Source organism: Pan troglodytes, chromosome 6 (genome assembly GCF_028858775.2).
Source record: "Pan troglodytes isolate AG18354 chromosome 6, NHGRI_mPanTro3-v2.0_pri, whole genome shotgun sequence".
Classification (NCBI taxonomy): domain Eukaryota; kingdom Metazoa; phylum Chordata; class Mammalia; order Primates; family Hominidae; genus Pan; species Pan troglodytes.
This window is the reverse complement of record NC_072404.2, coordinates 163,739,390-163,765,522: the sequence shown is the minus strand read 5'-3', so window position 1 is coordinate 163,765,522 and position 26,133 is coordinate 163,739,390. Positions and strand designations below refer to the sequence as shown.

Below are 26,133 nucleotides of genomic sequence, written 5' to 3'. Positions count from 1 at the left end.
CTTTTCCAAATAAGGTCACATTCACAGGTACAGGGATTAGGATTTCAACATATCTTTTTGGGGGACACAAATCAACCTGTAACACCCCAGAGGCTCTTTAAGGTCTAGAGAGCTCTGCCTCCCCTGAGGAGGCTGACCAGGTATATCTGAGGCCAAGAGATGAAAGGCCACCGGGCCTCAGTTCCCTAGAACAGGGCTGGGCACTGTTGTCACCTGGACCAAGCCCATGGGCCTGTCCTCTCTTAGTTGTTCTTTCACAGCGATGGCTCTGCTGGGCCTCCCCTTTCTGGCTCACTCCTCTCTGGCCCTCCCTGGCAGCCCTCAGGAACCTCTGTAGGCCCAAGACTTGGGGTTGGCCTAGCCAGGGCAGACCAGCAAGCACACCAGAGTGGGTCATCTTTCCAGAACACACTTCAAACACAATGGCTTTTTAATATCTAAAACCTCGAGTCTGAGTTCCTCTGCCGGCCTCAAGGCACCTACTCTTTCAACTTTCCCCACTGCTCCTCCCCGTGCCAGCCCCTTCTGGTCTCATCAGGGCCTCTCCCTCTGGGTTCGAAGAGATTAGGGTCATCTTGCCTTATTTGTTAAATACTCGTCTCTCTGTCCTTCTGGCTTTGCAAATCGTACCTATCGTACAAAGCCCAGTTCTAGACCTCTCCTTTTAAAGCAGACTTTCTTTTTGAGAGGAGCTTTGCAGGTTCACAGCAAAATCGAGCAGCACGTACCTTCCTCACGTGCTCAAGCTTCGTTGTAAACACTGATCATCCTGTCAGACATGCCTCCTTACCCAACATAAGATTTTCATTTGTTTAAACTGGGACATTAAAAAAACATAAAAGGCTGGGCATTGTGGCTCACGCCTGTAATCCCAGCACTTTGGGGGGCTGAGGCGGGTGGATCACCTGAGGTCAGAAGTTCGAGACTAGCCTGGCCAACATGGTGAAACCCCGTCTCCACTAAAAATACAGAAATTAGCTGGACGTGGTGGCAGGCACCTGTAATCTCAGCTACTCGGGAGGCTGAGGCAGGAGAATCGCTTGAACCCGGGAGGCAGAGGTTGCAGGGAGCCGAGATCTCCCACCATTGCACTCCAGCCTGGGCGACAAGAGTGAAACTCCGTCTAGAAAAAACCCCAGAAAACATAAAAGAATTGAGAAGAATGAAATCCACACAATGAGATAAGTTTCATCGCAAGTTTTACTGAATGCATGTTTTACTTAGACATACCAGATATTACAAATAATATCATAAATGACAGTGTGTTTCAGTTGTAAACTCTAGAGTCTCATCATCGGGAGCACACAGCAGACAATGGTCAGGGAAACATCTCTATCCAGGTCCTCTGGGGATCTTCGTCTCCCTTTAGAACCTGGTGGCTTGTCACTCCGTGGTCCTCTCCTGGGCCCCACACCAGTGCACAAATGCCGCACAGATTCCTGCAGGTACACGTGGAACTTGGGCTCATGATCAAAGAGAATTCTCAGCCTGTCTGCTGGTGTTCAAAGTTCAGACTTCAGATTACCAAGTTTTCATCAACTGTTATTTCCAGAACTTCAGCTATTTCTCTTTTTTCTTGCAAGAAGAGATTTCACAATCTACACAAATTTAGAGGTGTGAGTCTTCGAGTCTGCGAAATTCTTAACTGCTGCCAGTTCTGGAAATCCTTGTGGCCTCAACAGAATTCTGGAGCTTTCTTACTTCATGCCCACATACCTACATGTGGATTACGAAGACTTCTGTTATCTCAGGCTGATTTACCTTTTCCCTAGAACATCAATAGCACAGTTTAAAACACTGTCTCAGCCTGGCATGGTGGCTCATGCCTATAATCCCAGCACTTTGAGAGGCCAAGGTGGGTGGATCGCTTGAGCCCAGGAGTTTGAGACCAGCCTGGGCAACATGGCAAAACCCCTTCTCTACCAAAAATATAAAAATTAGCCAGTCTTATAACCTGGTCTCAAAATAAATAAATAGATAAAAAATTTAAAAAGTATTTTAAAAAATCGCTATCTCTACCAGCTCCCACCAGTTCCTAACAAAATCAATTTCACCTACTTCATCTTCCTATTTATTAATGCTCAACCTATTTGCTTAGAACTTTAGCATTTTCCATGCAACTTTCCATTTATGTCAAAGATTTAAAGTGATACAGGCAACAATAATTTTAGAGAAATCTCATTGCTTTATTACTACTAACAGTATTTAAAATTTTTAGGCTAAAGTTTAAAAATCCTCACTATTGATGGATTACTTTTTAAGTTAGGAGTTCCTTTATAGATACTGTGGTTTGAGGCACCAATTTCATGGAACTTTATGTGCTGAGTGGTTGTACAGGCTCACGTAGGACCGAAGCCATAGCTTCCTGTAGAGACTCCATCTGCAAGTACAATGCCACCTCCGAAATGGCATTTGCACGAAGAATTTCCATACAGGATCCCCTTTAGTGAGCTCTTATTTTGTTAAAGTTGCCTTATGTTCTCTTAATAACATTAGTTATCATTAATACAAGGGAGAAGGTGCTTTCAGAGCATCTTGGTAAGGGGCGCTTTCTTTTATCTTAACATAAATCAAGCTGGCAAGAAAGCATGGGATCAGATCAGTTTCATGCTGGATATTCAGAGAATATGAAACATCCAGGCATGCAAGAATGCAACAATCCCTCCAATCTTCATTTTCATGGAAGTTTCAGAGCATCCCGTGGGTTTCCTTAAACTTGGAGGTGCTAAGACCCTTCGGAGCTTACAATTAGGTATGAACTTGTCACTCTCCTCCCAGGCTTGTAAGAGAGAGTTAGCAGATCTAGGTAACTGGAAGACAAGGTGCCAACAACTGGATCTGAGGACAAGCCCATCCTGGTGCCTGGCCTGATTCTGACTGCTCTCTGGGCATCCGTGGGACCTTGAGAAAGAAAATGCCACGGGGCACCAGATTTGGTGGGAGCTGATACAGGAGCAATAAATTCCATCCCCCGGTTCATGTTTTGGTGTGGGTTTGGCTTCTGGAAAAAACAAACAAACAAAGGGGGTTAAAGGGTGGAAAGATGGTGATCAGTAAGCTACTAATTTGTTCTCACATTTCTTTTGAGGCTACTAAGTAGCTGTCAGACACATGAAATAGCCTAAAGATTATAGACAAAGATATTTTGGAAATTTTGGCAACATTTGCTTTTAGAATTAGTTGGTTCCAAAATTTTAAAACACATCATTTAAAATTTTATTAGCTTTATCATTCACAGGTAATACACCAATTCAAGGTTTACAGTGGTTATCAGTATATTCAAGGAAATGTGCAACCGTCACCACCGTCAATTTTAGAACTTTTTCATCATCCCCCAAAGAAATCCTGTACCCATTAGCGGTCACTCCCCATTTCTCCCTAAGTCTCCCCAGGCAACCACTAATCTACGTTCTACCTTTATGGATTTGCCAATCTGGACATTTCATATAAATAGAATCATACATGTAGTATTTTGTGACTGAATTCTTTCACTTAGCGTGATGTTTTCAAGGTCCGACTATGTTGTAGCATGAATCGGAACCTCATTCCTTTTAATTGCCCAGTAATAGTTCATTATATGGGTAGACCACGAATTATTTATCCATTCATCATTTGGTGGACATTTGGGTTGTTTCCATTTTTTGAGTACTATGAATAATGCTGCTATGCATGTATTTGTGTACAGAGCTTTTGTGTGGACACATATTTTCACTTTCTTGAGTATATACCTAGAAGTAGAATTGCTGGGTCATTATGTTAAGTGAAATTAATCAGGCACAGAAAGATAAATACCACATGTTCCCCTTATATGTGGAAGCTAAAAAGAAAACTTGAGCCCATGGAAATAGAGAGTGGAACAGTGAGTCTTAGGGTCTGGGAAGAGTGGTGAGGAGGAGACTCCGGGGAGAGGCTGGTTAATGGATACGAAATGACAGCTAGATAGAAGAAATGAGTTCTGCTGTTCTGTAGCACAGTAGGGTGAAGACGGTTAACTGTAATTTATTCTATATTCTCAAAAAACTAGAAGAGAGGGTTTTGAATGTTTATGGCACAAGAAAATGATAAAGATTTTAGGTGATGATATACTGATTACCCTGATTTGATCATTATACATTGTATACATGTATGGAAATATCATTCTGTATCACATAAATATTATGTGCCAACTAAAAATAAAAGGGAAAAGATCTAGCACGTGTTTAATATTTTGAGGAAGTGTCAAAGTGGCTGGCACCATCCTGTATTCCCACTGGCAATGCATGAGGGTGTCAATTTCTCCACATCCTCACCAGCCAGCACGTGTTATTACTTGCCTTTTTAGTTACAGCCATCCTAGTGGGGAGGAAGTGGTTTTAATTCTGGCTTTGATTTGCATATCTCAAATGGCTAATGATGTTGAGTATCTCTTCATGTACACAGTGGCTATTTGTAATCTTTTCTGGAGACATATCTGTTCATATTCTTTGCCCATTAAAAACACTGGGTTATTTATTGAGTTGTAAGAATTCTATATTTTGGATATAAGTCCCTCATCAGATACGATTTGCAAATATTTTCTCCCATTCTGCAGGTTGCTTTACACTTTGTCGATAATACATTTTATAGCATAAAAGATTTTAATTTTGATGAAGTCCAATTTCTCTGTTTTTTCTTTTGTCATTTGTATTGTTCCAACATTTTGAAAGAAATATTAGCTCTTCAAGGTAGAGACGAAAGAGTTTCAACTTATAGATCTGATGGGAAGTTCATTATTAATGCCACACTTAGAAGATGAGGAAATAAGATACTTAGAACCAAGAAATAAGAAAACAGCAATGGAAATTAAAAAAAATAATCACTGGCTAACTTCAGTTGACTACAAAGATCTCTGTCAGTCATGGTCCAGGCCAGAAGCAGGTGGAATATTCAGAAGGTCTGACTGGGGAGAATTTAATCAAGCGCCTTTTCTATAGAGGCATTGATAGTGCAAGGAAACCAGGCATTATAATGAAGCCCCCAGGGCTGGCAATGCTGCAAGGTTGCTATTCCAGTGTGGTGGACAGGGAGGGAGCAGGTACTGAAAGCTAGTGAAATGGGAGAATTCCCTGATTCCCCCTGCAGCACATGCAACACGGGTGTGGCTCACCTGCTTGGTTGCCCTGCAGCTCAAACCCCTAGGGGGAGCATGCAGACTGGCAGGTGCAGATGCCAGGATGAATGCTTTGGGCTCTTGGCCCTGCAGCAATGTCTAGGGGTGGGTGTCTGCAACTCCCAAAGCCCAGGTGGGCACGTGTAACCCAAGCTCTTTCGGATTTGCCATCTGCAGATGGCTTGTGTGCTAGTCAGCTCAATGGACCCTCTGCCTTATTGCAAGGGCAGAGGGCCAGTGTGACAGCCTCTGTTCCCTGAGCTCTGGCCCAGTGTCCCAGAAGAATCGGATCACACATGGGCTCGAAGAATAAGTGCAAGTTTTTATTGAGTGATGGAGGTGGCGCTCGGCAACATGGATGGGGAGTCGGAAGGTGGAGGGGTGGGAAATAATCTTTCCCTGGAGTCGGGCTGCCCAGCAGCCGGACCCTTCTCCAGTCACCCCTGGCCGACCTTCCCTCGGCATCAAGACGTCCCTCTTTTTCTTCTCTGCTGCATCGTTCTGCTGTCACTGGTCGGCTGGTCTCGACATTCAGCTGCTTGTGTGTGTACCCACTAAGGTCTTGGGTTTATATGGGTACAGGATGGGGGGCTTGGTTGGCCAGGGTGGTCTTGGAAAATGCAACATTCAGTCATGAAAACAGGAGTGCCTGTTCCCACTTAGATCTGTGGCACAGGCTTGAGGGTGGAGCCCTCACCAGGGACCTGGCCCTTCTCTACCCAGCACTTCCCTGCCCAACTCCCATGTCACTAGTTATAGGGAAGGGCTGTTTGGGGAAAGCCATAGCTTTTGCTAGAGGAATATGGCTACTGCCCACCTATAGTCTGGCAAGGAGCACGCTGGAGGAATCACACCTCCAACTCTCTTTCCTCTCACTCTGTCATCTCCTGCCCATACCATCTTAGTCGAACCCAATTCACACCAGGAACAAGGTGGCCTAGTTGATACAGTCCATAAGGCCAGCCTCTGGGGCCACAGAACAAGAAGGTGGAGAAGAATGAGGGGTGGATTGTGGAGCAGAAGGAGAACATCCAGTGAAGTCACTAGGTGGTGAGTCAGACACTTTGTCCTTTTGGTGGGGGAGCAATTTACACTGAAGATAATGCTCTCATCTTGTTTTTTAACTAGCCCTGCCCCATTGCTGTCCCTTTACCCAGGAATGCTTGTCCCCCATACTATGTAAAATTTGATCTCTCACAAGGCTCAGCTCAGAAGCCACCTTCTTCTTGCTGCCATTCCTCATAATTTGCTCAGAAATGATCTCCCTCCTCGGAAGTTGTATTAGGGTTCCCCAGAGCGACAGAACTAATAGGATATATATACACATATAAAATATTATATGAAGGGGAGTTTATTAAGTAATAACTCACGTGCTCACAAGGCTCCACAATAGGCTGTCTGGAAGCTGAGGAGAAAGGACAGCCAGTCCGAGTCCCAAAACTGAAGAACTCGGAGTCTGATGTTCAAGGGCAGGAAGCATCGAGCACAGGAGAAAGAGGTAGGCTGGGAGGCTAGGCCAGTCTAGTCTTTTGACATTTTTCTGCCTGCTCTATATTCTAGCTGTGCTGGCAGCTGATTAGATGGTGCCCACCCATATTAAGGGTGGTCTGCCTTTCCCAGCCCACTGACTCAAAAGTTAATCTCCTTTGGCAACACCCTGACAGACACACCCAGGATCAATACTTTACATCCTTCAATCCAATCAAGTTGACAGAATTAACCATCACAGAAGTCTTACTTGTGGATCAGACTTCCCACAAAGTGATTCTACCTTTTCTTGTTGTTTACAGATACCTCATATGACTCTCACTGTGCAATAAAGTCCAGATGGAACCATTTTTATTTATCTTTGTGCCTCTTGCAGAACCTGCACAGTTTCCTGATGTTACACAGTGCCTCAGCTCAGAATAGATTTGGGATCAGGCATTATTGAGTCTTCTTGGAATCTGCTAGTTGGAAGGGTCCTCAGATGTACTTCCGTTTTTAACTTAGCCATTTCAAGCTCCTACTCAGCGAAGACTCTCCCTCCAGGTGGGGGACACTGTTGGTAGCCCACTCAGCATTTCTCCTTCTTCCTGTAACAGAGGCCTGACTTTTTCCAACCCTCCACCCTCCACTAAGCGGCCAAGTATCAGAGGGAAAGCTTATCCTGGGCTGAAATAATTTAAGGATAATATGTTCCCTTTTGTCAAGAATTGGTTTAGAAATGGAAATGTGACCAACTTGTGGCTGCAGAGCCTCGGGGAGAGATTTGCTTGTGATTTCCAAGGAAGTCCTTCCTCCCTCCTTAGAGAGAAAGTCCAGTTGTTATTGGCAGCCACTTTACACCTAGGAGGACAGCCAACTTCAAGATGAAGATGTCAATATAGATTGTGGGCTGGGATTTGAAAATCTGGGCTGTTGCTAACATCACTGAGGGTAACCTGAAGTCTGCTTTATCTCTGAAATTCTCTTTTTATGAATAAGTAGATTTCCTTTTTGGAAAGACCTTTGAGTTGGGGTTTCTGTTACTCTGTATCTGAAAGGAGGCCCATATACCCTGCCATTGTTTTCCTCTTCAACTCTGCTGATATAAGAGCCAAAATATAATTGAAGAGCTCTATGAATGTTTAGACTAGCTCTGTGCCCAGGAATGTCACAATGGTTTGTAACAGAGACCCTGTCAAGCCTGAAACATTATATCTCATTTTACTAGTAGCTAGTACTCAGGGGGATGGGAGTTAGTACTGTATTTATTCCAGAATCTTGTTGATGTGCTACCTCTTCTCCATTACATTGGGCCTGATTTTTTTTTTTTTTCAAAATAGCGTCTTTGCAACATGAAAGGTATTTTCTATTTCACACACATGAAAACCCCTTTGCTTCCTCAAGGTAAGAATGAACCTTAAGCTCTGATCCCAGGTAGATCAGCAACAATATTTGCCAAAGCAAAGCCATGTTTCCAAAAGAGGCCTTTCCACCCAGCATTCTTAGCAGGACCTGATGCTTCACACTAGGGAGGCAATAGGGCTGTTTTTACAGCAAATGGACAAGCCACATTCACAGTGAGATTTGTTTTGCCTTTCCTTGCAATTTATTTATTTCCTGAGACAGAGTCTTGCTCTGTCGCCCAGACTGGAGTGCAGAGGTGTGACCGTGGCTCACTGCAACCTCCGCCTCCCAGGTTCAAGCGATTCTCCTGCCCTCAGCCTCCCCGAGTAGCTGGGACTACAGGCATGCGCCACCACGCCTGGCTTATTATTGTATTTTTAGTAGAGACAGGGTTTCTCCATGTTGGCCAGGCTGGTCTCGATCTCCTGACCTCAGGTGTCTGCCTGCCTTGGCCTCCCAAAGTGCTGGGATTACAGGCATGAGCCACTGAGCCACCGCAATTTAGATGGGAAGTCAAACCAGCCCTTAAGTAAAGTCCATGTCGAGTGATTATTGGAGTCACTTTGGCAGGCAAGGGGAGGGGACTTATTATTATTATTATTATTTCGAGATGCAGTCTCACTCTGTCACGCAGGCTGGAGTGCAGTGGCCTGATCTCAGCTCACTGCAACCTCCGCCTCCTGGGTTCAAGCGATTCTCCTGCCTCAGCTTCCCAAGTAGCTGGGACTACAGGCGCGCACCACCATGCCCAGCTAATATTTTTGTATTTTTAGTGGAGACGGGGTTTCACCATGTTGGCCAGGATGGTCTTGACAACTTGACCTCATGATCCGCCTGCCTCGGCCTCCCAAAAGTGCTGGGAATACAGGCGTAAGCCACAGCACCCAGCCCGGGGCTCATTATTGACAGAGTTTCTGGTTACCTAATTAGCAATTTCCAAGCACTTGTCTTTCTGGGTAGAAAGATCTCATTTTCCTTCATCTATTTTTTTAAGCAGGAATGGACAAAGCCTTTAATTGGCGTTTGAGAGGGAGTGAGGTAATACGCTGGAAGTAAAGGCAGGGATTGAAGGCCATTTTATCGGGCACCTGTGGCTGAAGAATTGAAAAAAATCATCAGTTAGGAAAGGGAGAAAACTAGGGGTTTGGAGCCAGGAAAGAAGGAAGAAAAATGTATTAAGAGGAAGAAAGAATATAGGAATACAAAAGAGTATAAGTGTCAGGCTCGCCTGGGTACGATTAAAGAAACATATTTAAACCCGATACGCTTTCTTGTGGTAACAGACAAAAAATACATTGGTTGGTGGTTCCTAAGTGAAAATATCCTGCAGGACTTTTTTTTAAGGTTGGTCAAAAAACTCAAAGAAAAATATTTTTTGAGTCATATTTTCTAAAGGCTGTGGTCTTCTGATCAGTCAGATAGGAAGCATTTATTGCCTAAAATCAAGCAGGAAGGATCTGTTCTTTTTCTGAAGTCCTGTAGTGGCATAAAACTGACCTCCTAAGAAATTCTTCCTTGTCTCTTTTTAATCAATAAATCTACATTCTAGGGAAATTGACCATTGCTTCCAGACATGTGCGGGAGTCCAGAACATGCCACTCCAAAAGAAGGAGGATTGTTGAGCTGAAGACAATTAAGAAGAAACAGATGCAGGAAAGCTCTCTGCCCTCCATTTGCTTAAATGCAGGACAGAGATTTACAAGATAAAAGACATCCTGCCCCTGTCTTTTACCAGGGAGAACAAAGGTTAACCACTGAAGACAGTTTTAGACCATTATCTGCCAGGAGTTGGAGCAAGAGGAATCTACCTGAACATGCTTTACCAACTCGCTTTTATCTGCCGGTTACTTGCTTCCCCGCAGAGAAGCCCCCTCTAGAGACCCAAAGTCCTTTTCCTTTGTCCTGTCACTTCTCTAAAAATCACTATTCTTTGTTGAAGATGCTATACAAACTGGAATTCAAAGCTATTTCTTTGAGAACTACTCCTTCCCTGGGTGTCTGCCATGTAGATGTGAAATATACATGTAAATAAACTTGTTTTTCTCGTGTGTGTGTGTGTGTGTGTGTGTGTGTGTGTATATATACATATATATATATATATATATTTTTTAATGGGGTCTATTCCAACTAAGAACCTTATGAGGTGGCCAGACATGGTGGCTCACGCCTGTCATCCCAGCACTTTGGGAGGCCAACGTGGGTGGATCACCTGAGGTCAAGAGTTCGAGACCAGCCTGGCCAACGTGACGAAATCCCGTCTCTACTAAAAATACAAAAATTAGCTGGGCATGGTGGTGGGTGCCTGTAATCCCAGCTTCCTGGGAGGCTGAGGCAGGAGAATCACTTGAACCTGGGAGGTGGAGGTTGCAGTGATGCAGTGAGCTGAGATCACGCCACTATACTCCAGCCTGGGCAACGGAGCAAGACTCCGTTTTTGTTTGTTTTTAAAAGACCTATGAGGATTGAGGAAACAATGATTTTTCTTCCCCTACACATGATTTTGTGTCTGCTGCATATTTTTTTTTGTTTGTAATATCAGTGTTTCTCAAAGTGGTCTGTGGGCTACCAACTTCAGCATCACCTGGGATGCTTGTTAAAAAGTATATGTTGTAGGTTCCACACCAGCTGCAATGACCCAGCATCTCCAGAGGTGAGGTATTTTTGACAGTATCCCAGATTTTGATAAATTCTAATGTTGCGAAACAGTGGTCTAGATTTTAAGACAAGATCCATGTCATTTATTTTTGTTCCCTTCTGATGCCTAGCACATAGAAGGTACTTGATAAATATTTTTTGGAGAGATGAAGCTAAGAAAAGTGAAACTGTCTAAAAACTTGCCTCCGAATTTCTTTACTGTCCTGTCCCTACCTATCTGCAGAACGAGCCTTATCTGTCTGTTCATAATCTTCTGCATGTTGGGATTTGTGGTGGTGATGGTGGGTGCAGCAATGTGAAAGGCATTAAGAGCTTGTCTTGCCCAGATGATTCCTGCAAGATGAACATGGCTGGGCTTCCATCTGTTTAAGCCTCGTTCTCAGGCCATTCTGTTTATCCTATAAACCACCCAGGATCATTTCAAGAAATTAGTTTTCTATTTAAGTTCACCAGCGTAGTCAGGGTCTGGCCAAGAGATAGTATACACACAAGTTAGTTGAACAGTAAGAATTTAATACAAAAAGTGTTAACTAGGTAAAAATGTGTTCATTATAAAGTTGTAACAGGATAAAAAGAAAACTCTAAGGTCTCATAGAGGTAGCAACTGCAGCTTCCACTCCCAGGGTTAAAGAAACAATAAGAAAGGGAACAAATAGGAACTTAGAGGTGGGGCACCTGGAGCTAAAACTCAGACCTTCAAGGTGGGGGCTCTGCACTGGTTCTGGTGAATATGAGATGGGCCGTATGAGGTCAGGTCTGCAAGTGCTAGAAAAACTGCAAACTGCAAACCACATTCAAAAGCTTCTTCAGAAAGGAAGTGCTGCTGTCGGGGTGAAGAAGCATTGCTAGGATGATACTCACAGGAGCAGTGAGCAGACAGGAGGAAACTCATCCTTTCCTCCTCCTCTAGCCTTGCAGTCTCCCTTTTGCTCCCCTTCTTGCCAAAGGCCAACCTGGGTCCAGCTGGCAAAGCAAAATGCAGTTGTAGTTGCCCTGACATCACAAAGCTGAGAAGGGAGGAGTTGGAGCTGAGACACCAATGGCTTAATGATGGGCATAGCTGGGTAGGTCACTATTGCTCACTGTCTTGGATGCTTTTATTCCACTATTCTCCTCTGAACACCTTGTAATTTGGTCTTAATTCCTGAGATGATTTTGTCTTTTCTTGCACTTTTCTTTTCTGAGCTAAATAAATTGTTTTACATCTCATTTTTGTCTTTTTCTATTAGGAGTTTTTTCTTTGTTTGTAGCTGTGACTACAGGTGTGTGCCACCATGCCTGACTAATTTTTGTATTTCTAGTAGAAATGGGGTTTCACCATGTTGGCCAGGCTGGTCTTGAACTCCTGACCTCAGGCGATCCACCCAACTTGGCATCCCAAAGAGCTGAGAGTACAGGCGTGAGCCACCGTGTTCAGCCTCTATTAGGAGTTTTTTTATTCGTGTTTTTTTGTATGTGTGTATAGACATTGCTGCTAGTTTAATTATATTTAATTCATGTTGAAGCATGTGCTATATAGTTTTTCTCTGCCTTTTTTTGGAAATATTTTTATTGGTGGAAAAATTTGGATTCTTCCTGTTTTCTTCTTGTAGTAACTTCCTATGGAGGTAGCCTGCCTTCTTCTGTTTATTTTAAAGTGTCTTGGAATTATTTTTAAAATGTCAATAGGTTTTTGGGGAACAGGCAGTGTTTGGTTACATGAATAAGTTCTTAAGTGGTGATTTCTGAGATTCTGGTGGACCCATCACCTGAGCAGGGTACACTGTACCCAATGTGTAGTCTTTTATTCCTCACCCCCCTCCCACCCTTTCCCCTGAGTCCCCAAAGTCCACTGTATCACTATGCCTTTGCATCCTCATAGTTTAGCTCCCACTTAGAAGTGAGAACATAGGATGTTTGGTTTTCTGTTCCTGAGTTAGTTCGCTTAGAATCATGATCCCTAGGCCGGGTGTGGTGGCTCACGCCTGTAATCCCAGCTCTGTGGGAGGCCGAGGTGGGCGGATCACTTGAGGTCAGGAGTTTGAGACCAGCCTGGCCGACATGGTGAAACTCTCTCTCTACTAAAAATACAAAAATTAGCTGGGTGTGGTGGCAGGTGCCTGTAATTCCAGCTACTTGGGAGGCCAAGGCAGGAGAATTGCTTGAACCCGGGAGGCGGATGTTGCAGTGAGCTGAGATTGTGCCACTGCACTCCAGTCTAGGCAACAGAGTGAGACTCAATCTTGAAAAAAGGAAAAAAAAAAAAAAAAAAAAAAGAATAATGGTCCCTAATTCCATCCAGGTTGCTGGGAATGTTGTTATTTCATTCCTTTTTATGGCTGAGTAGTATTCCATGGGATACATATATCACAATTTCTTTATCAAATCATTGATGGGCATTTGGTTTGGTTCTGTATTTTTGCAATTGGGAATTGTGCTGCTATAAATGTGTGTGTGAAAGTATCTTTTTCGTATAATGACTTCTTTTCCTCTGGGTAGATACCAATAACTACCATCAAATGGTAGTTCTCTAAAGTGTCTTGAATTTTTCTTGATCAGCCATTAACACATGTGTCTATGGAGTGAGTGAGGGATTTCAATGACTGATGAGGTTTCTTAGTTTAAGAATGCTCTCTCCTGTTGGTACAGTGAAGTACAGGTTCTTTAACAAATGACTTATTTTCTGGCGCCTGGGAAGGTCAGTGTATTTCCAATTTTATGACTTCTTTGTTTCTGTGGGATCCATAATTTCCACTGCTTGACTTTCCCTTTTCACTTCAATAGATGCCTCCTCTTCCAAATTCTCACTCAGAAGCAGTGCTGTCCTAATGCTGCATCCCGGATCCTGCACACTCTACAGTACCTTTCTTCCTTTTGATTCTCTTTTTTTGGAGATAGAGTCTCGCTCTGTTGCCCAGGCTGGAGTGCAGTGGCATGATCTTGGCTCATTGCAGCCTCTGCCTCCCAGGTTCAAGCGATTTTCGGTCAATTTTTGTATTTTTAGTGGGGATGGGGTTTCACCATGTTGGCCAGGCTGGTCTCGAGCTCCTGGCCTCCCAAAGTGCTGGGATTACAGGCATGACACACCGAGTCTGGCCTCCTTTTGATTCTTTAGTAGCCAGATCAGCCTGGTCTCAGAGCTCTTCTGAGATTTCCCCCATCCTGAGCAAGACCCTTTCATTCTGGGTGTGATGTTTTATTTGTGTTCTGCCACCACTAGGAACCTGGCTTTCCTCTCCTCATTTCTGTGTGTTCTCATCTGACTGCTTCAGTGTGGGCTCTGGGGCTGGGTCTGCTGGTTTTGTATCTTTATTTCCTCCCTTGCATGTAAATGGACATTTGTAGCGTTCTCTTTGTGATGATGTTGACAGGCTTTTTGGGATGGTTTCATTTGCTTTTCTTGTTGATCTTTATGCCTTTTGGAGAATAAATGGAGAATTTCAGACTTAAGAAGTAGCCATTATCCTGTAGGAATCTGGAAAGGATGACTCTCTTAAAAATATATTACTTTTCTAACTGGCTGGTAGATAGACATGTAATTGAGTTCACATACTTATTTTGTATCCAACAGCTTCGATAAATGTTAAAATTAATACAACAGTTTATCTTTAGATTATTTTTGGAATGTTTAGGCAGACAATTACATCATCAGTGGATAAAGGCAGTTTTGTTTTTTCTTTTCCAATTCTTACAACTCTTGTTTCTTTTTCTTGCCTTACTGCCCTGGCCAGGATTTTTGGTACAATTGTGAATAGAAGTGTTGATAGCAGGAATCCTTGACTTTTATTTTTTATTTTTTGAGATGAAGTCTTGCTCTGTTGCCTAGGCTGAAGTGCAGTGGCACAATCTTGGCTCATTGTAACCTCCACCTCCTGGGTTCAAGCAATTCTCATGTCTCAGCCTCCCGAGTAGCTGGGATTGCAGAGATGCACCACCACGCCTGGCTAGTTTTTGTATTTTTAGTAGAGATGGGGTTTCACTATGTTGGCTAGGCTGGTCTTGAACTCCTGACATCAAGTGATCCACCTGCGTTGGCCTCCTGAAGTGGCTGGGTTTACAGGTCTGAGCCACCGTGACCCACCCTTAACTTATTATTATCAATCTTAGAGATAATGCCTTCAACATTTTGGTATTAAATATAATGGTTGCTGTAGATGCCCTTTATCTTATTTTCACATTAAAAAAATAATTTAATGGTGAATTAATACTAATTTTATGAAGCTTTTTCTATAAAAACTGAGAAAAATCATATAATTTTAATCTCAATTAGATAAACTGACAAAGAGAGATTCATATAGATTTTCCAATGCTAAACCACTCTAGCATTCTAGAGATAAACTCAGTTTGGGCCGGGTGCTGTGGCTCACACCTGTAATCCCAGTACTTTGGCAGGCTGAGGGAGGAGGATCGCTTGAGGCCAGGAGTTTGAGACCAGTTTGGGTACCATAGTGAGACCCTGTCTCTACAAAAAATAAAAAAAATCAGCTGGGCATGGGAGCATGTGCCTGAAGTCGTAGCTACTCAGGAGGCTGAGGTGGGAGGATTACTTGAGCCCAGGAGTTCAAGACTCTAGTGAGTTATGATTGCAACACTGTACTCTAGCCTGGGCAACAGAGCAAGACCCTGTTTCTAAAACAAAACAAAACAAAACAAAAACCTCACAAAAACAAACAAACAAACAAAAAATATGTTCTCTAACCATATTGCAATAAAATTAAAAACTAATAACAAATAACAAGTGGGTTGCTTAAAAAGGCCCATCCGAGGTGGTTCATGCCTATAATCCCGGCACTTTGGGAGACCAAGGCAGGCAGATTGCTTGAGTCCAGGAGTTCAAGACCAGCATGAACAACATGGTGAGACCCCGTTTCTACGAAAAATACAAAAATTTAGACAGGTGTGGTGGTACATGCCTGAAGTCCCAGCTACTTGGGAGGCTGAGGTGGGAGGATGGCTTGAGCCCAGGAGGTGGAGGCTGTGGTGAGCCGAGATTGTGCCACTGCACTTCAGCCTGGGCAACAGAGTGAGACTCTGTCTCAAAAAATAAAAAAAAATTTTAAAAGCTCACTTATTTGGAAAATAAATAACATGCTACTAAAGAATCATAAATTTTAAAAGGATTTAAAAATCATACAAATACAAAATATGTAGAACTAGGCAATAATGAAAACACTGTCTTTTAAAATTGGTGGGAAGCTGCCAAAACAGTATTTAGAGAAAAATTCTTCACTCAAAATAAATTAGGCAACAAGAAAGGTTAAATCAAATGAACTCAAAGAATGATCTTAAAGAAGTCAATAAGGCCGGGCGCGGTGGCTCACACCTGTAATCCCAGCACTTTGGGAGGCTGAGGTGGGCGGATCATGCGGTCAGGAGATGGAGACCATCCTGGCTAACGTGGCGAAGCCCCATCTCTACTAAAAATACAAAAAATCAGCTGGGTGTGGTGGCGTGTGCCTGTAGTCCCAGCTACTCAAGAGGCTGAGGCAGGAGAATCGCTTGAACCCGGGAGGTGGAGGTTGCAGTGAGCCGAGATCACGCCACTGCTCTCCAGCCTGGGTGACAGAGCAAGACTCCGTCTCAAAAAAAAAAAAAAAAAAAAAAAAAAAAAGAAGTCCATAAAATGGAGAAAGCAGAAAAATAAAGACGAATCAAGCCAAAAGCTGGTCCTTTGAAAGATTAATAAGACAGAACCCTGGCAAAATGGATCAAGAAAACACAAAATAAGATGAATATAGGCAAAATAAAGAATTGAAATGCAGAAATGAATATAGGTGCATAACAAATTTTTATCTTAATGAGTACCATGAACAACAAACATTGAAAATTTGAAAACCTCATTGACAGTAAAAAGTTGCCAGTATTGCCCTTATATCCTGGCAAGAGGGGTCCCTGCTCTGGGCTTAATTTATTTCATTTCATTTTTCATTTTTGTTTTTTGAGACTGAGTCTTGCTCTGTCACCCAGGCTGCAGTACAATAGCATGATCTCAGCTCACTGCAACCTCTGCCTCCCTGGTTCAAGTGATTCTCCTGCCTCAGCCTCCTGAGTAGCTGCGATTACAGGCACCCGCCACCATGGCTAGCTAATTTTTTTGTATTTTTAGTAGAGATGGGGTTTCACCATATTGGCCAGGCTGATCTTGAACTCCTGATCTCAAGTGATCTGCCCACCTTGGCTTCCCAAATTGCTGGGATTACAGGCGTGAGCCACTGCGCCCAGCTCTGGGCCTATTTTAGAGGCTCAACTCTGACCCTCCTCTGGTTCTACCCATCCCCAAATGGCTAGAGGTACCCAGAGACAAGAGGCTGTGCCCATTGGAGCCTGTTTGCCTACCACAAAACTGCGGGGCACGGGCTGTGAAATCCTCTAAGCAGCTCTAAGTTCATTTCCAGGGATCGAGGAGGCTCTTTCCTACATGCAGCCTGTCCTCCCAAAGTGGCTAAGGGGTGGCTGTTTATGGGTGTGTAGATGGAGTTTGGACACGTAAGCTGTGTGTCTGTAAACACACTCAGGAGGTCCTTGAGGTGCAGGGCAGAGCTGGAGATGGGAAGAGAGTAGTCGTGCTGCAGGTCAAGGGCCAGCTCTCCACAGCCACCCACATTCCAGGGTGGACTTTAAGAAATCTGAGAATTCTAGGCTGGGCGTGGTGGCTCACGCCTGTAATCCCAGCACTTTGGGAGGCCGAGGTGGGTGGATCACGAGGTCAGGATTTCGAGACCAGCCTGACCAACATGATGAAACCCCATCTCTACTAAAAATACAAAAATTAGCAGGACATGATGGTGCGCACCTGTAATTCCAGCTACTTGGGAAGCTGGAGGCAGGAGAATTGCTTGAACCCGGGAGGTGGAGGTTGCAGTGAGCTGAGACCATGCCATTGCACTCCAGCCTGGGCGATAGAGCGAGACTCCGTCTCCAAAAAAAAAAAAATCTGAGAATTGTAAATTTGAACCTGGCCTTCCAGGTTGTTATAAAGGCATTTTTGTCAAGGTAGGAGGATAGAAGATATTTAACGGTTTATTCACATGACTTCAAACTTTTTCATATTTAGACATATTGTTCAGCGGTTTCATTTGTGTTCTTGTCTCAGGCCCTATAATATTTGAGGTAGACCCGTTTCTTAAGATTTCAGATTTGTAGGAATTAACACTACGATATTAGGTACTAAGCTGTGGGAGCAGTTTGCCATAATTTAGAAAATAGACCATTCTGCATCTGGCTCAATAATTTCATTCCTGGCCAGGGGCAGTGCCTCATACCTGTAATCCCAGCACTTTGGGAGGCGTAGGTGGGTGGATCACTTGAGGTCAGGAGTTTGAGACCAGCCTGGCCAACACGGTGAAACCCCATCTCTACTAAAAATACAAAAATTAGCCGGGTGTGGTGGCAAGTGCTTGTAATCCCAGCTACTTGGGAAGCTGAGGCAGGAGAATCACTTGAACCTGGGAGGCGGAGGTTGCAGTGAGCGAAGATCATGCCATTGCACTCCAGCTTGGGCAATAAGAGTGAGACTGTCTTAAAATAAATAAATAAATAAAAATTAAAAAAAGATAAAATAAATAATTTCATTCCTGGATATATTCTCATTCTCTCTCTCTCTCTCTCTCTCTATATATATATATATATCTATCTCCAGGAATGAAATTTTTATATATATATATACATGTATATAGGTATGTGTGTGTGTGTGTATATATATATAGAGAGAGAGAGAGAGAGAGAATATAGGTTCACTTATTTGCAGAGTGCCAGTTCTGCTATAAGAAGGAAGAACTTGCACCAGAATGTTGTAGATTAACTTTATTATGCAACATAACAAGTTTAGCTGATGTTTGTTTCATAGTAAGATTTTCATGATTAAGGAAGCAGGGCATTGGTTTACTAGAAACAAACAGTTCTCAGACCATATTTTGAGTAGCACTGTCCCAGAGAAAGTTTTGCTTAAGTGCCAGAGTTGTCACGTACCAGGATGTTTCTGTTAGTATTGTTTGTAATCTAATCGTTGGCAATTGTGGCAACAATCTGGGAGCAACCTAAGTGTCCATCAACAAAGAAGTAGAAAACCAGACTGTGGGATGTTTATAGAATGGCACACAAAACAGCAATGAAATTGAGGGAACTGAACATTTCAATATGGATGCGTTTCCTAAGCCTCATATAAGGGGTGGGGGCAGGAGAGGAGGAAGGCAGATTGCAAAATAATCAGTGTATAATACCACTGATATAAAGCTGAAAACACGCAAAAATACAGTGTGTTGTTTAAGAATACATATATAAGTAGAGTATAAGAAATGCAAGGGAGGCTGGGCGCTGTGGCTCACGCCTGTAATCCCAATACTTTTGGAGACCAAGGCGGGAGGATCACGAGGTCAGGAGATCGAGATCATCCTGGCTAACACAGTGAAACCCCATCTCTACTAAAAATACAAAAAATTAGCCGGGCATGGTGGCAGGCACCTGTAGTCCCAGCTACTCGGGAGGCTAAGGCAGGAGAATGGCGTGAACCCGGGAGGCGGAGCTTGCAGTAAGCTGAGATCACGCCACTGCACTCCAGCCTGGGCGACAGTGCGAGATTCCGTCTCAAAAAAAAAGAAAAGAAATGCAGAGGAAGGGAATGATCCACAATGAATTCAGAATAATGGTTACTTTTTGGGATGGGAGATTGGGAAGGATGAGGCTAGTATGCTGGATAGTAGCATGAAGATTCTTGTTATGTTATTTGATGACTTTTGTCTAAAAAATATTTTTGGGCAGGGTGCAGTGGCTCACACCTGTAATCTCAGCACTTTGGGAGGCCAAGGTGGGTGGATCACCTGAGGTCAGGAGTTTGAGACCAGCCTGGCCAATATGGTAAAACCCCATTGCTATTAAAAATACAAAAATTAGCCAGGCATGGTAGCAGGTGCCTGTAATCCCAGCTACTTGGGAGGCTGAAGCAGCAGAATTACTTGAACTCGGGAGGCATAGGTTGCAGTGAGCTGAGATCGTGCCATTGAACTGCAGCCTTGGTGACAGAGTGAAACTCTATCTCAAAAAAATAAATAAAAATAAATAAATAACATTTTAAATACATTTTGAAACTATTTTAATTATAATTTTTGGTTAAATATATATGCATATATATGTATGTATTATATATATGTGTATATATATATATGTATCCAAATGAGTTGAAAACTTAGGTCCACACAAAATATCCACACAGATGTTGGTAGCAGCTGTATTTATAATTGGCTCAAACTTGGAAGCATCCAAGATGTCCTCCAGTAGGTAAATGAAAAAATAAACTGTGGTACACCCAGACAATGGAATATTACTCAGCACTAAAAGGAAATGGGCTATCAAGTCATGGAAAGGCCTGAAGGAAGCTTAAATGCATATCGCTAAGTGAAAGAAGCCAATCTGAAAAGGCCACGGACTGTAGGATTCCAAGTATATGACATTCTGGAAAGGACAAAACTATGGAGACAGTAAAAAGATCAGTAGTTGCCAAGGAGTAGAGTGGGGGAGGAAGGGAGTGGGGAAGGAGGAAGGGAGGAACAGATGGAGCACAGAAGATTTTTAGGGCAGTTGATATGGTTTGGTTGTGTCCCCACCCAAATCTCAAATTGAATTGTACTCCCATAATCCCCAAGTGTTGTGGGAGGAACCTGGTGGGAGATAATTGAATCATGGGGGCAGTTTCCCCCATGTTGTTCTGATGGTAGTGAGTAAGTCTCATGGGATCTGAGGGTTTTATCAGGGGTTTCCGCTTTTGCGTCTTTCTCATTCTTTCTTTGCCTGCTGCCATCCATGTAAGACGTGATTTGCTCCTCCTTGCCTTCCACCATGATTATGAGGCTTCCCCAGCCATGTGGAACTGTAAGTCCAATTAAACTTATTTCTTTTGTAAATTGCCCAGTCTCAGGTATCAGCAACGTGAGAACAGACTAATACAGCAGTGAATGAGACTGTAACAGTAGATGCATGACCTTATGTATTTGTCCAAACCCACTGTCATCTAAACTATAGACTTCAGGTGATAATACATCAATGTTGGTTCATCAGTTGTAAAAAATCTACCACTCTGGTGGGGGAAGTTGATAGGGAGGGAGGTTGTGCATGTGTGAGGGCAAGAGGTATCAGAAATCTCTATTTTCTGCTCAGTTTTACTGTGAACCTAAAATGGCTCTAAAAATATAAAGTTTATTATATAAAAGTATATAAGTCCACATTTCTGTGAAGGCAGTTCTTTTTTTAAAACACGAACTCTGCATCAACTGCAGAATAGAGATTATAACTGGAATGTTTAATGTTAACCTAAAATATATTTGAAAAAAAATTTAATTGCACACAACCTGTTGCAATTTTGTAGTTACTCATTTTCTTGCCAGTATTCTCAGTAATCTGTGATCATGGTTAAACATTGGTTAATGTGATAAATTTAATGGTTATGACCTGGGTAAGCCACAGCATCCTCTCATAAAATGAAGTCCAATCAGCTTTAAGGTCAAGGTAAAAATAGGAATAGCATAGGTTAAAAGAAGCAAGCAGGCCAGGCACAGTGGCCTGCTTGAGATATAGATATATATATATTATATCTATATAATATAGATGTATATTATATCTAATATACATATAATATGTATATTATATCTATATAATATAGATCTATATTATATATATTATATAGCTATATGTTATATATAATACAGATCTATATAATATATACTATAGATCTATATTATATAGAATATATTCTATATTCTATATATATATAGATATATTCTATATATAGATCTATATATATAGATATATTCTATATATATAGATCTATATTCTATATATAGATCTAGATATATCATAGATAATATAGATCTATATTATCTATATATATCTATATAATATAGATCTATATTATATTGATTATCATAGATAATATAGATCTATATTATCTATGATATATCAATATAATATAGATCTATATTATATTGATATATCTATATTATATATTATATATATAATATATATCTATATTATATATTATATATATAATATATATCTATATAATATATTATATATATAATATATATCTATATAATATAGATATCTCTATATTATACATGATATATATCTATATAATATATATCCATATAATATAGATATCTACATTATATAATATACTCAGGAGGCTGAAGCAGGAGGATCGATCGCTTGAACCCAGGAGGTCAAGGCTGCAGTGAGCCGTGAATGTGCCACTGCACTCCAGCCTGTCTCAAAAAATACAAAACAAACAAAAGAAAACCTGACCTGGTGAATATTCAGAAACTATTAAGTGAAAAGCCGGTGCTCATTGTTAGGTGGTCAGGACTTTCTGCTTCTTAAGAGTCCCTAATGATTCCCAGGGCCAAGCATGTTCAGATGGGGACACTGTCTTGTGGCTCACTGTTGTCTCATGTAAGCAGGAGTGGCTGGGAGTGCAGGCTGCAGGCTGTACTTGCTGTTAGGTTCCTGAACCATAACATTAACATAGACATTGTCCTTCTTTTGAATAGAAGACAAATGATCCACAGTGGTACCATGCCAAACCTCACTCTGTAAGGATATATTGGACTGAAATATATTGAATATATTCCCAAATTCAAATATATTGAATTTCATCATATTTTCCCTAAACCATTTGGTTTCACATTCCCCTAAACAATTTGGTTGGATTGTATCTCCCTACAAACTGTCACCCTCCTTCTGCCAAGCAAATGAAATGATAACTGTTCTGCATTTTACTTGGGTGTCATCTTAGTACCCTTACTGGTAAGTTGGTATCATCTTTCCTCTTACTTCTTGTATTAGGCTGTTTTTGCACTGCTGTAAAATACCTAAGGCTGGGTAATTTATAAAGAAAAGAGGTTGGTCGGGCGCGGTGGTTCACGCCTGTAATCCCAGCACTTTGGGAGGCCGAGGTGGGCAGATCACAATGTCAGAAGATCGAGACCATCCTGGCTAACATGGTGAAACCCCGTCTCTACTAAAAAATACAAAAAATTAGCCTGGCATGGAGGCGGATGCCTGTAGTCCCAGCTACTCGAGAGGCTGAGGCAGGAGAATGGCATGAACCCGGGAGGCAGAGCTTGCAGTGAGCCAAGATCGTGCCACTGCACTCCAGCCTGGGCGACAGAGCGAAGACTCTGTCTCAGAAAAAAAAAAAAAAAAGAAAAGAGGTTTAATTGGCTCATGGTTCTGCAGGCTGTACAGGAAACATGGCGTCTGCTCGGCTTCTGGGGAGGCCTCAAGGAGCTTTCACTCATGGCGGAAGGCAAAGTAGGAGCAGGCACATCGAACAGCAAAAGTGAGAGCAAGAAAGCAAGAGAAGGTGCCACACACTTAAACAACCCGATCTTGTGAGAACTCACTCACTATCGCAAGGACAGCACCAAGAGGATGGCGCTAAAATATTCATGACAAATCCACCCCCATGATCCAATCACCTCTCATCAGGCCCCACCTCCAACACTGGGGATCACATTCCAGCATGACGCTTAGCCGGGCAAATATTCAACCATGTCACTTCTTTTCCAGCAGGCATCTCTCTGGGCTCTGACCCTTTCCTGACAATCCCAGTTGGGAGTCTCCGTTTTTACAATCCCCTCCAAACAGGCTGTATCCCCCAACCCTGGCTTCATGCTCAGCCTTTCCTAAATGCATTAAACACCCAGTCAGAGGAAAAGCATTTTGACTTCAAATTAACATTTAAAATAAAAACTAACTTTAAAACATGTTATTATGAAGGCAATAGAGATTCTCTATTTAAAGAAATTCAGGCCAGTTGCAGTGGCTCACACCTGTAATCCCAGCACTTTGGGAGGCTGAGGCAAGCAGATGATTTGAGGTCAGGAGTTCGAGACCAGCCTGGCCAACATGGTGAAACCTCGACTCTACTAAAAATACAAAAAAATTAGCTGGGAGTGGTGGCAGGTGCCTGTAATTCCCGCTACTTGGGAGGCTAAGGCAGGAGAATTACTTGAATCCAGGAGGCGGATGTTGCAGTGAGCCAAGATTGAGCCATTGCACTCCAGCCTGGGTAACAAGAGCAAGACTCCATCTCAAAATGAATAACAAAAATAAAGAAATTCAGAACATTCTGAGCTTTGGAAAAATAATATGTAACCCATAGTGCCATCCATAGACAACCACTTTGAGACTTTGCTGTGTCTTCCAGTGATCTAATTAGATTTAAATCCTGTTGGCCAGGCATGTTGGCTCATGCCTGTAATCCTAGGACTTTGGGAGGTGAGGTGGGTGGATCACTTGAGGTCAGCAGTTTAAGACCAGCCTGGTAAACATGATGAAACCCTGTATCTACTAAAAATACAAAAATTAGCAGGGTGTGGTGGTGGGTGCCTGTAATCCCAGCTACTGGAGAGGGTGAGGCAGGAGAATCATTAGAACTCAGGAGGTGGACGTTGTAGTGAGCTGAGATCGTGCCATTGCACTTCAGCCTGGGTGACAAGAGTGAAACTCCATCTCAAAAAAACAATAATAAAAAAAAGATTTAAATCATATCTACCCTGCTGGGCACAGTGGCTTCCACGTGAAATCCCAGCACTGTGGGAGGTTGAGGCAGGCAGGTCACCTGAGATCAGGAGTTTGAGACCAGCCTGGCCAACATGGTGAAACCCTGTCTCTACTAAAAATACAAAAATTAGCTGGGCATGGTGGCGTGCACCTGTAATCCCAGCTACTTGGGAGGCTGAGACAGGAGAATCGCTTGAACCCAGGAGGCAGAGGTTGTAGTGAGCCAAGATCACGCCACTGTACTCCAGCCTGGGCGACAGAGCTAGACTCCATCTTGAAAAAAAAAAAAATCCTATCTACCCTATATGCTCCACCCATGCACTTGTGGCATCCTTTAGAAGGAAGGTTTAGGCAGTGATAATCTCTTCTCACCTTTTAAGCACATATATGTCATTGATTATCATTTATATTCATCATTCAGAGACTAATTGTATTGGTTCACATCAAAGTACCCCTGGCTGAGGAGGTATTTTCTTCTTTTTACTCTTCTAATGCTAAATGGGCTTTCCCTGACATGGGCTGTCTGCATCTGACCTTATCAGCAGGCAGACACGACCCCCTTGCTGACCCTGCAGTTCATGCTGCTGTTCTCAGGGAAAGGTCATGAAATCCTCTCTGCCCTCGAATGACCAGAGTCATTCTTCATATCAGAAGATACTCTGAGCCTGTGGCATGTGTCAGTTTGAGGCACTGTGCCACAATGAGGGTGTGGGCAAATGGGAAGAAGCCAGGAACTGCAACATGGGAGAAAACAAATTAGGGCTGGAGAATTAGGTGGGGACACCTGTGGTCCCCATCAAACTGAACACCCAAAGCTGGAGATAAATACAAAGTGGGAGCTCATACTTTAACCAAAAATGCCTGCCTAGTGGGAGGCAGGGGCTTGGGGATCAGGAGGTGTCAAAGATCAAAGACAGGCAAAGAGTTAAGGATCCAGGTCTTGCTGGGCATGGGTGGCACTTCGGGAGGTTGAAGTGGGAGGATCGTTTGAGGACAGGAGTTCAAGACCAGCCTGGGCAACATGGCAAGACCCCATTTCTACAAAAAATAAAAAAATTAGCTAAGCCTGATGGCACATGGCTGTAGTCCTAGTCACCCGGGAGGCTCCTCTGGGAGGATCACTTGAAGCCAGGAGGTTGATGCTGCAGTGAGCTATGATTGTGACACTGCACTCCAGCCTGGGTGACAGAGCAAGATACTATCTCTAAAACAACAACAACAACTCCTGGTCTTTAAAGCGAGAGAAGAGACAAGAATCTAGGCAAGGAGAAGGGAACAGGTGCAAAGCTTGTGCCAAAGGGTGACCAAGATAGAGGCTTCCTGTGGACCCATCTCCAGGGCAAAACATAGTCTGAGAACAAGCGCATTCCTTCTACCACACTGTGTGAAAATATACAATTTTTACGCTGGAATTTTTCAAATCAACATGACTCAGGCTAAACACAAGAATACTCAGTGGAGTGTTTTGTGAGGATTCTTTTCCCTAAGAAGATTCCAGGCCTTCTTTGGGGCAGTGAATTAATCTCTGTCTCTCTCTTTACTTAAATGTCGTTAAGCCCAGTTCCATAACACATAGTAGAGAGTCAAAAACATTCATGGATTGAGTGAATGAATTCTCAAGAGACACTGACTGACTAAAAGAGCAGTTGATTCATCTTAGAATCATTAACTTACCTTATGTCTTCCCGTGGCATATGACAAGTTAAGTTGACCTGGACCGTCCCTAACGTGGACCCAAACAGCGACTGCCCTCCCACTCAGGCGAAGGTCAATCCGGCGCCTTGCCCCACTGGGCAGGAGGGCTTCACATTCACATTGGGGGCCTGGAAGTCTCCAGGGACACTCTTCAAGGCTGAGGCTTTGAACTTCCACTTGCATTTTGGCAAAGGTAATTACCTTTCCTGGATGCTGTCAAGGAGAGCGGCGCTTCACCACCAATATCTAAG

At 42.8% G+C, this 26,133-nt stretch overlaps 1 protein-coding gene and 1 long non-coding RNA gene across 2 annotated transcripts in view; one reads left to right on the top strand and one right to left on the bottom strand.

The window, feature by feature from the left end:
* The window catches only part of LOC129135575 (uncharacterized), a 23,019-nt gene extending 12,969 nt beyond the window's left edge, over positions 1 to 10,050 (top strand). Inside the window, exon 2 of the long non-coding RNA XR_008536542.1 lies at positions 9,549 to 10,050. This is a non-coding gene — a long non-coding RNA (uncharacterized LOC129135575). The remainder of the gene's footprint in view (positions 1 to 9,548) is intronic.
* C7H7orf33 (chromosome 7 C7orf33 homolog) lies at positions 1,183 to 26,133 on the bottom strand. Its single transcript, XM_001164684.6, has 3 exons — positions 25,862 to 26,133; positions 2,747 to 3,001; positions 1,183 to 1,716 (listed from the first exon to the last, which is right to left on the bottom strand). Exons 1-3 carry the CDS (start codon positions 26,063 to 26,065, stop codon positions 1,642 to 1,644), a joined length of 534 nt encoding a protein of 177 aa, XP_001164684.4. The 5' UTR covers positions 26,066 to 26,133; the 3' UTR covers positions 1,183 to 1,641.

What these genes read in the sequence shown, in the direction of transcription:
- C7H7orf33 (XM_001164684.6), bottom strand. Translation starts at nt 26,065, where the DNA reads ATGCAAGTGGAAGTTCAAAGCCTCAGCCTTGAAGAGTGTCCCTGGAGA. An exon ending in ATGCCACGGGAAGACATAAG is followed by an intron (nt 3,002 to 25,861) that starts GTAAGTTAATGA and finishes TGTTTTTTCCAG; the next exon opens with AAGCCAAACCCACACCAAAA. An exon ending in TGACAAGTTCATACCTAATT is followed by an intron (nt 1,717 to 2,746) that starts GTAAGCTCCGAA and finishes ATCCACATGTAG; the next exon opens with GTATGTGGGCATGAAGTAAG.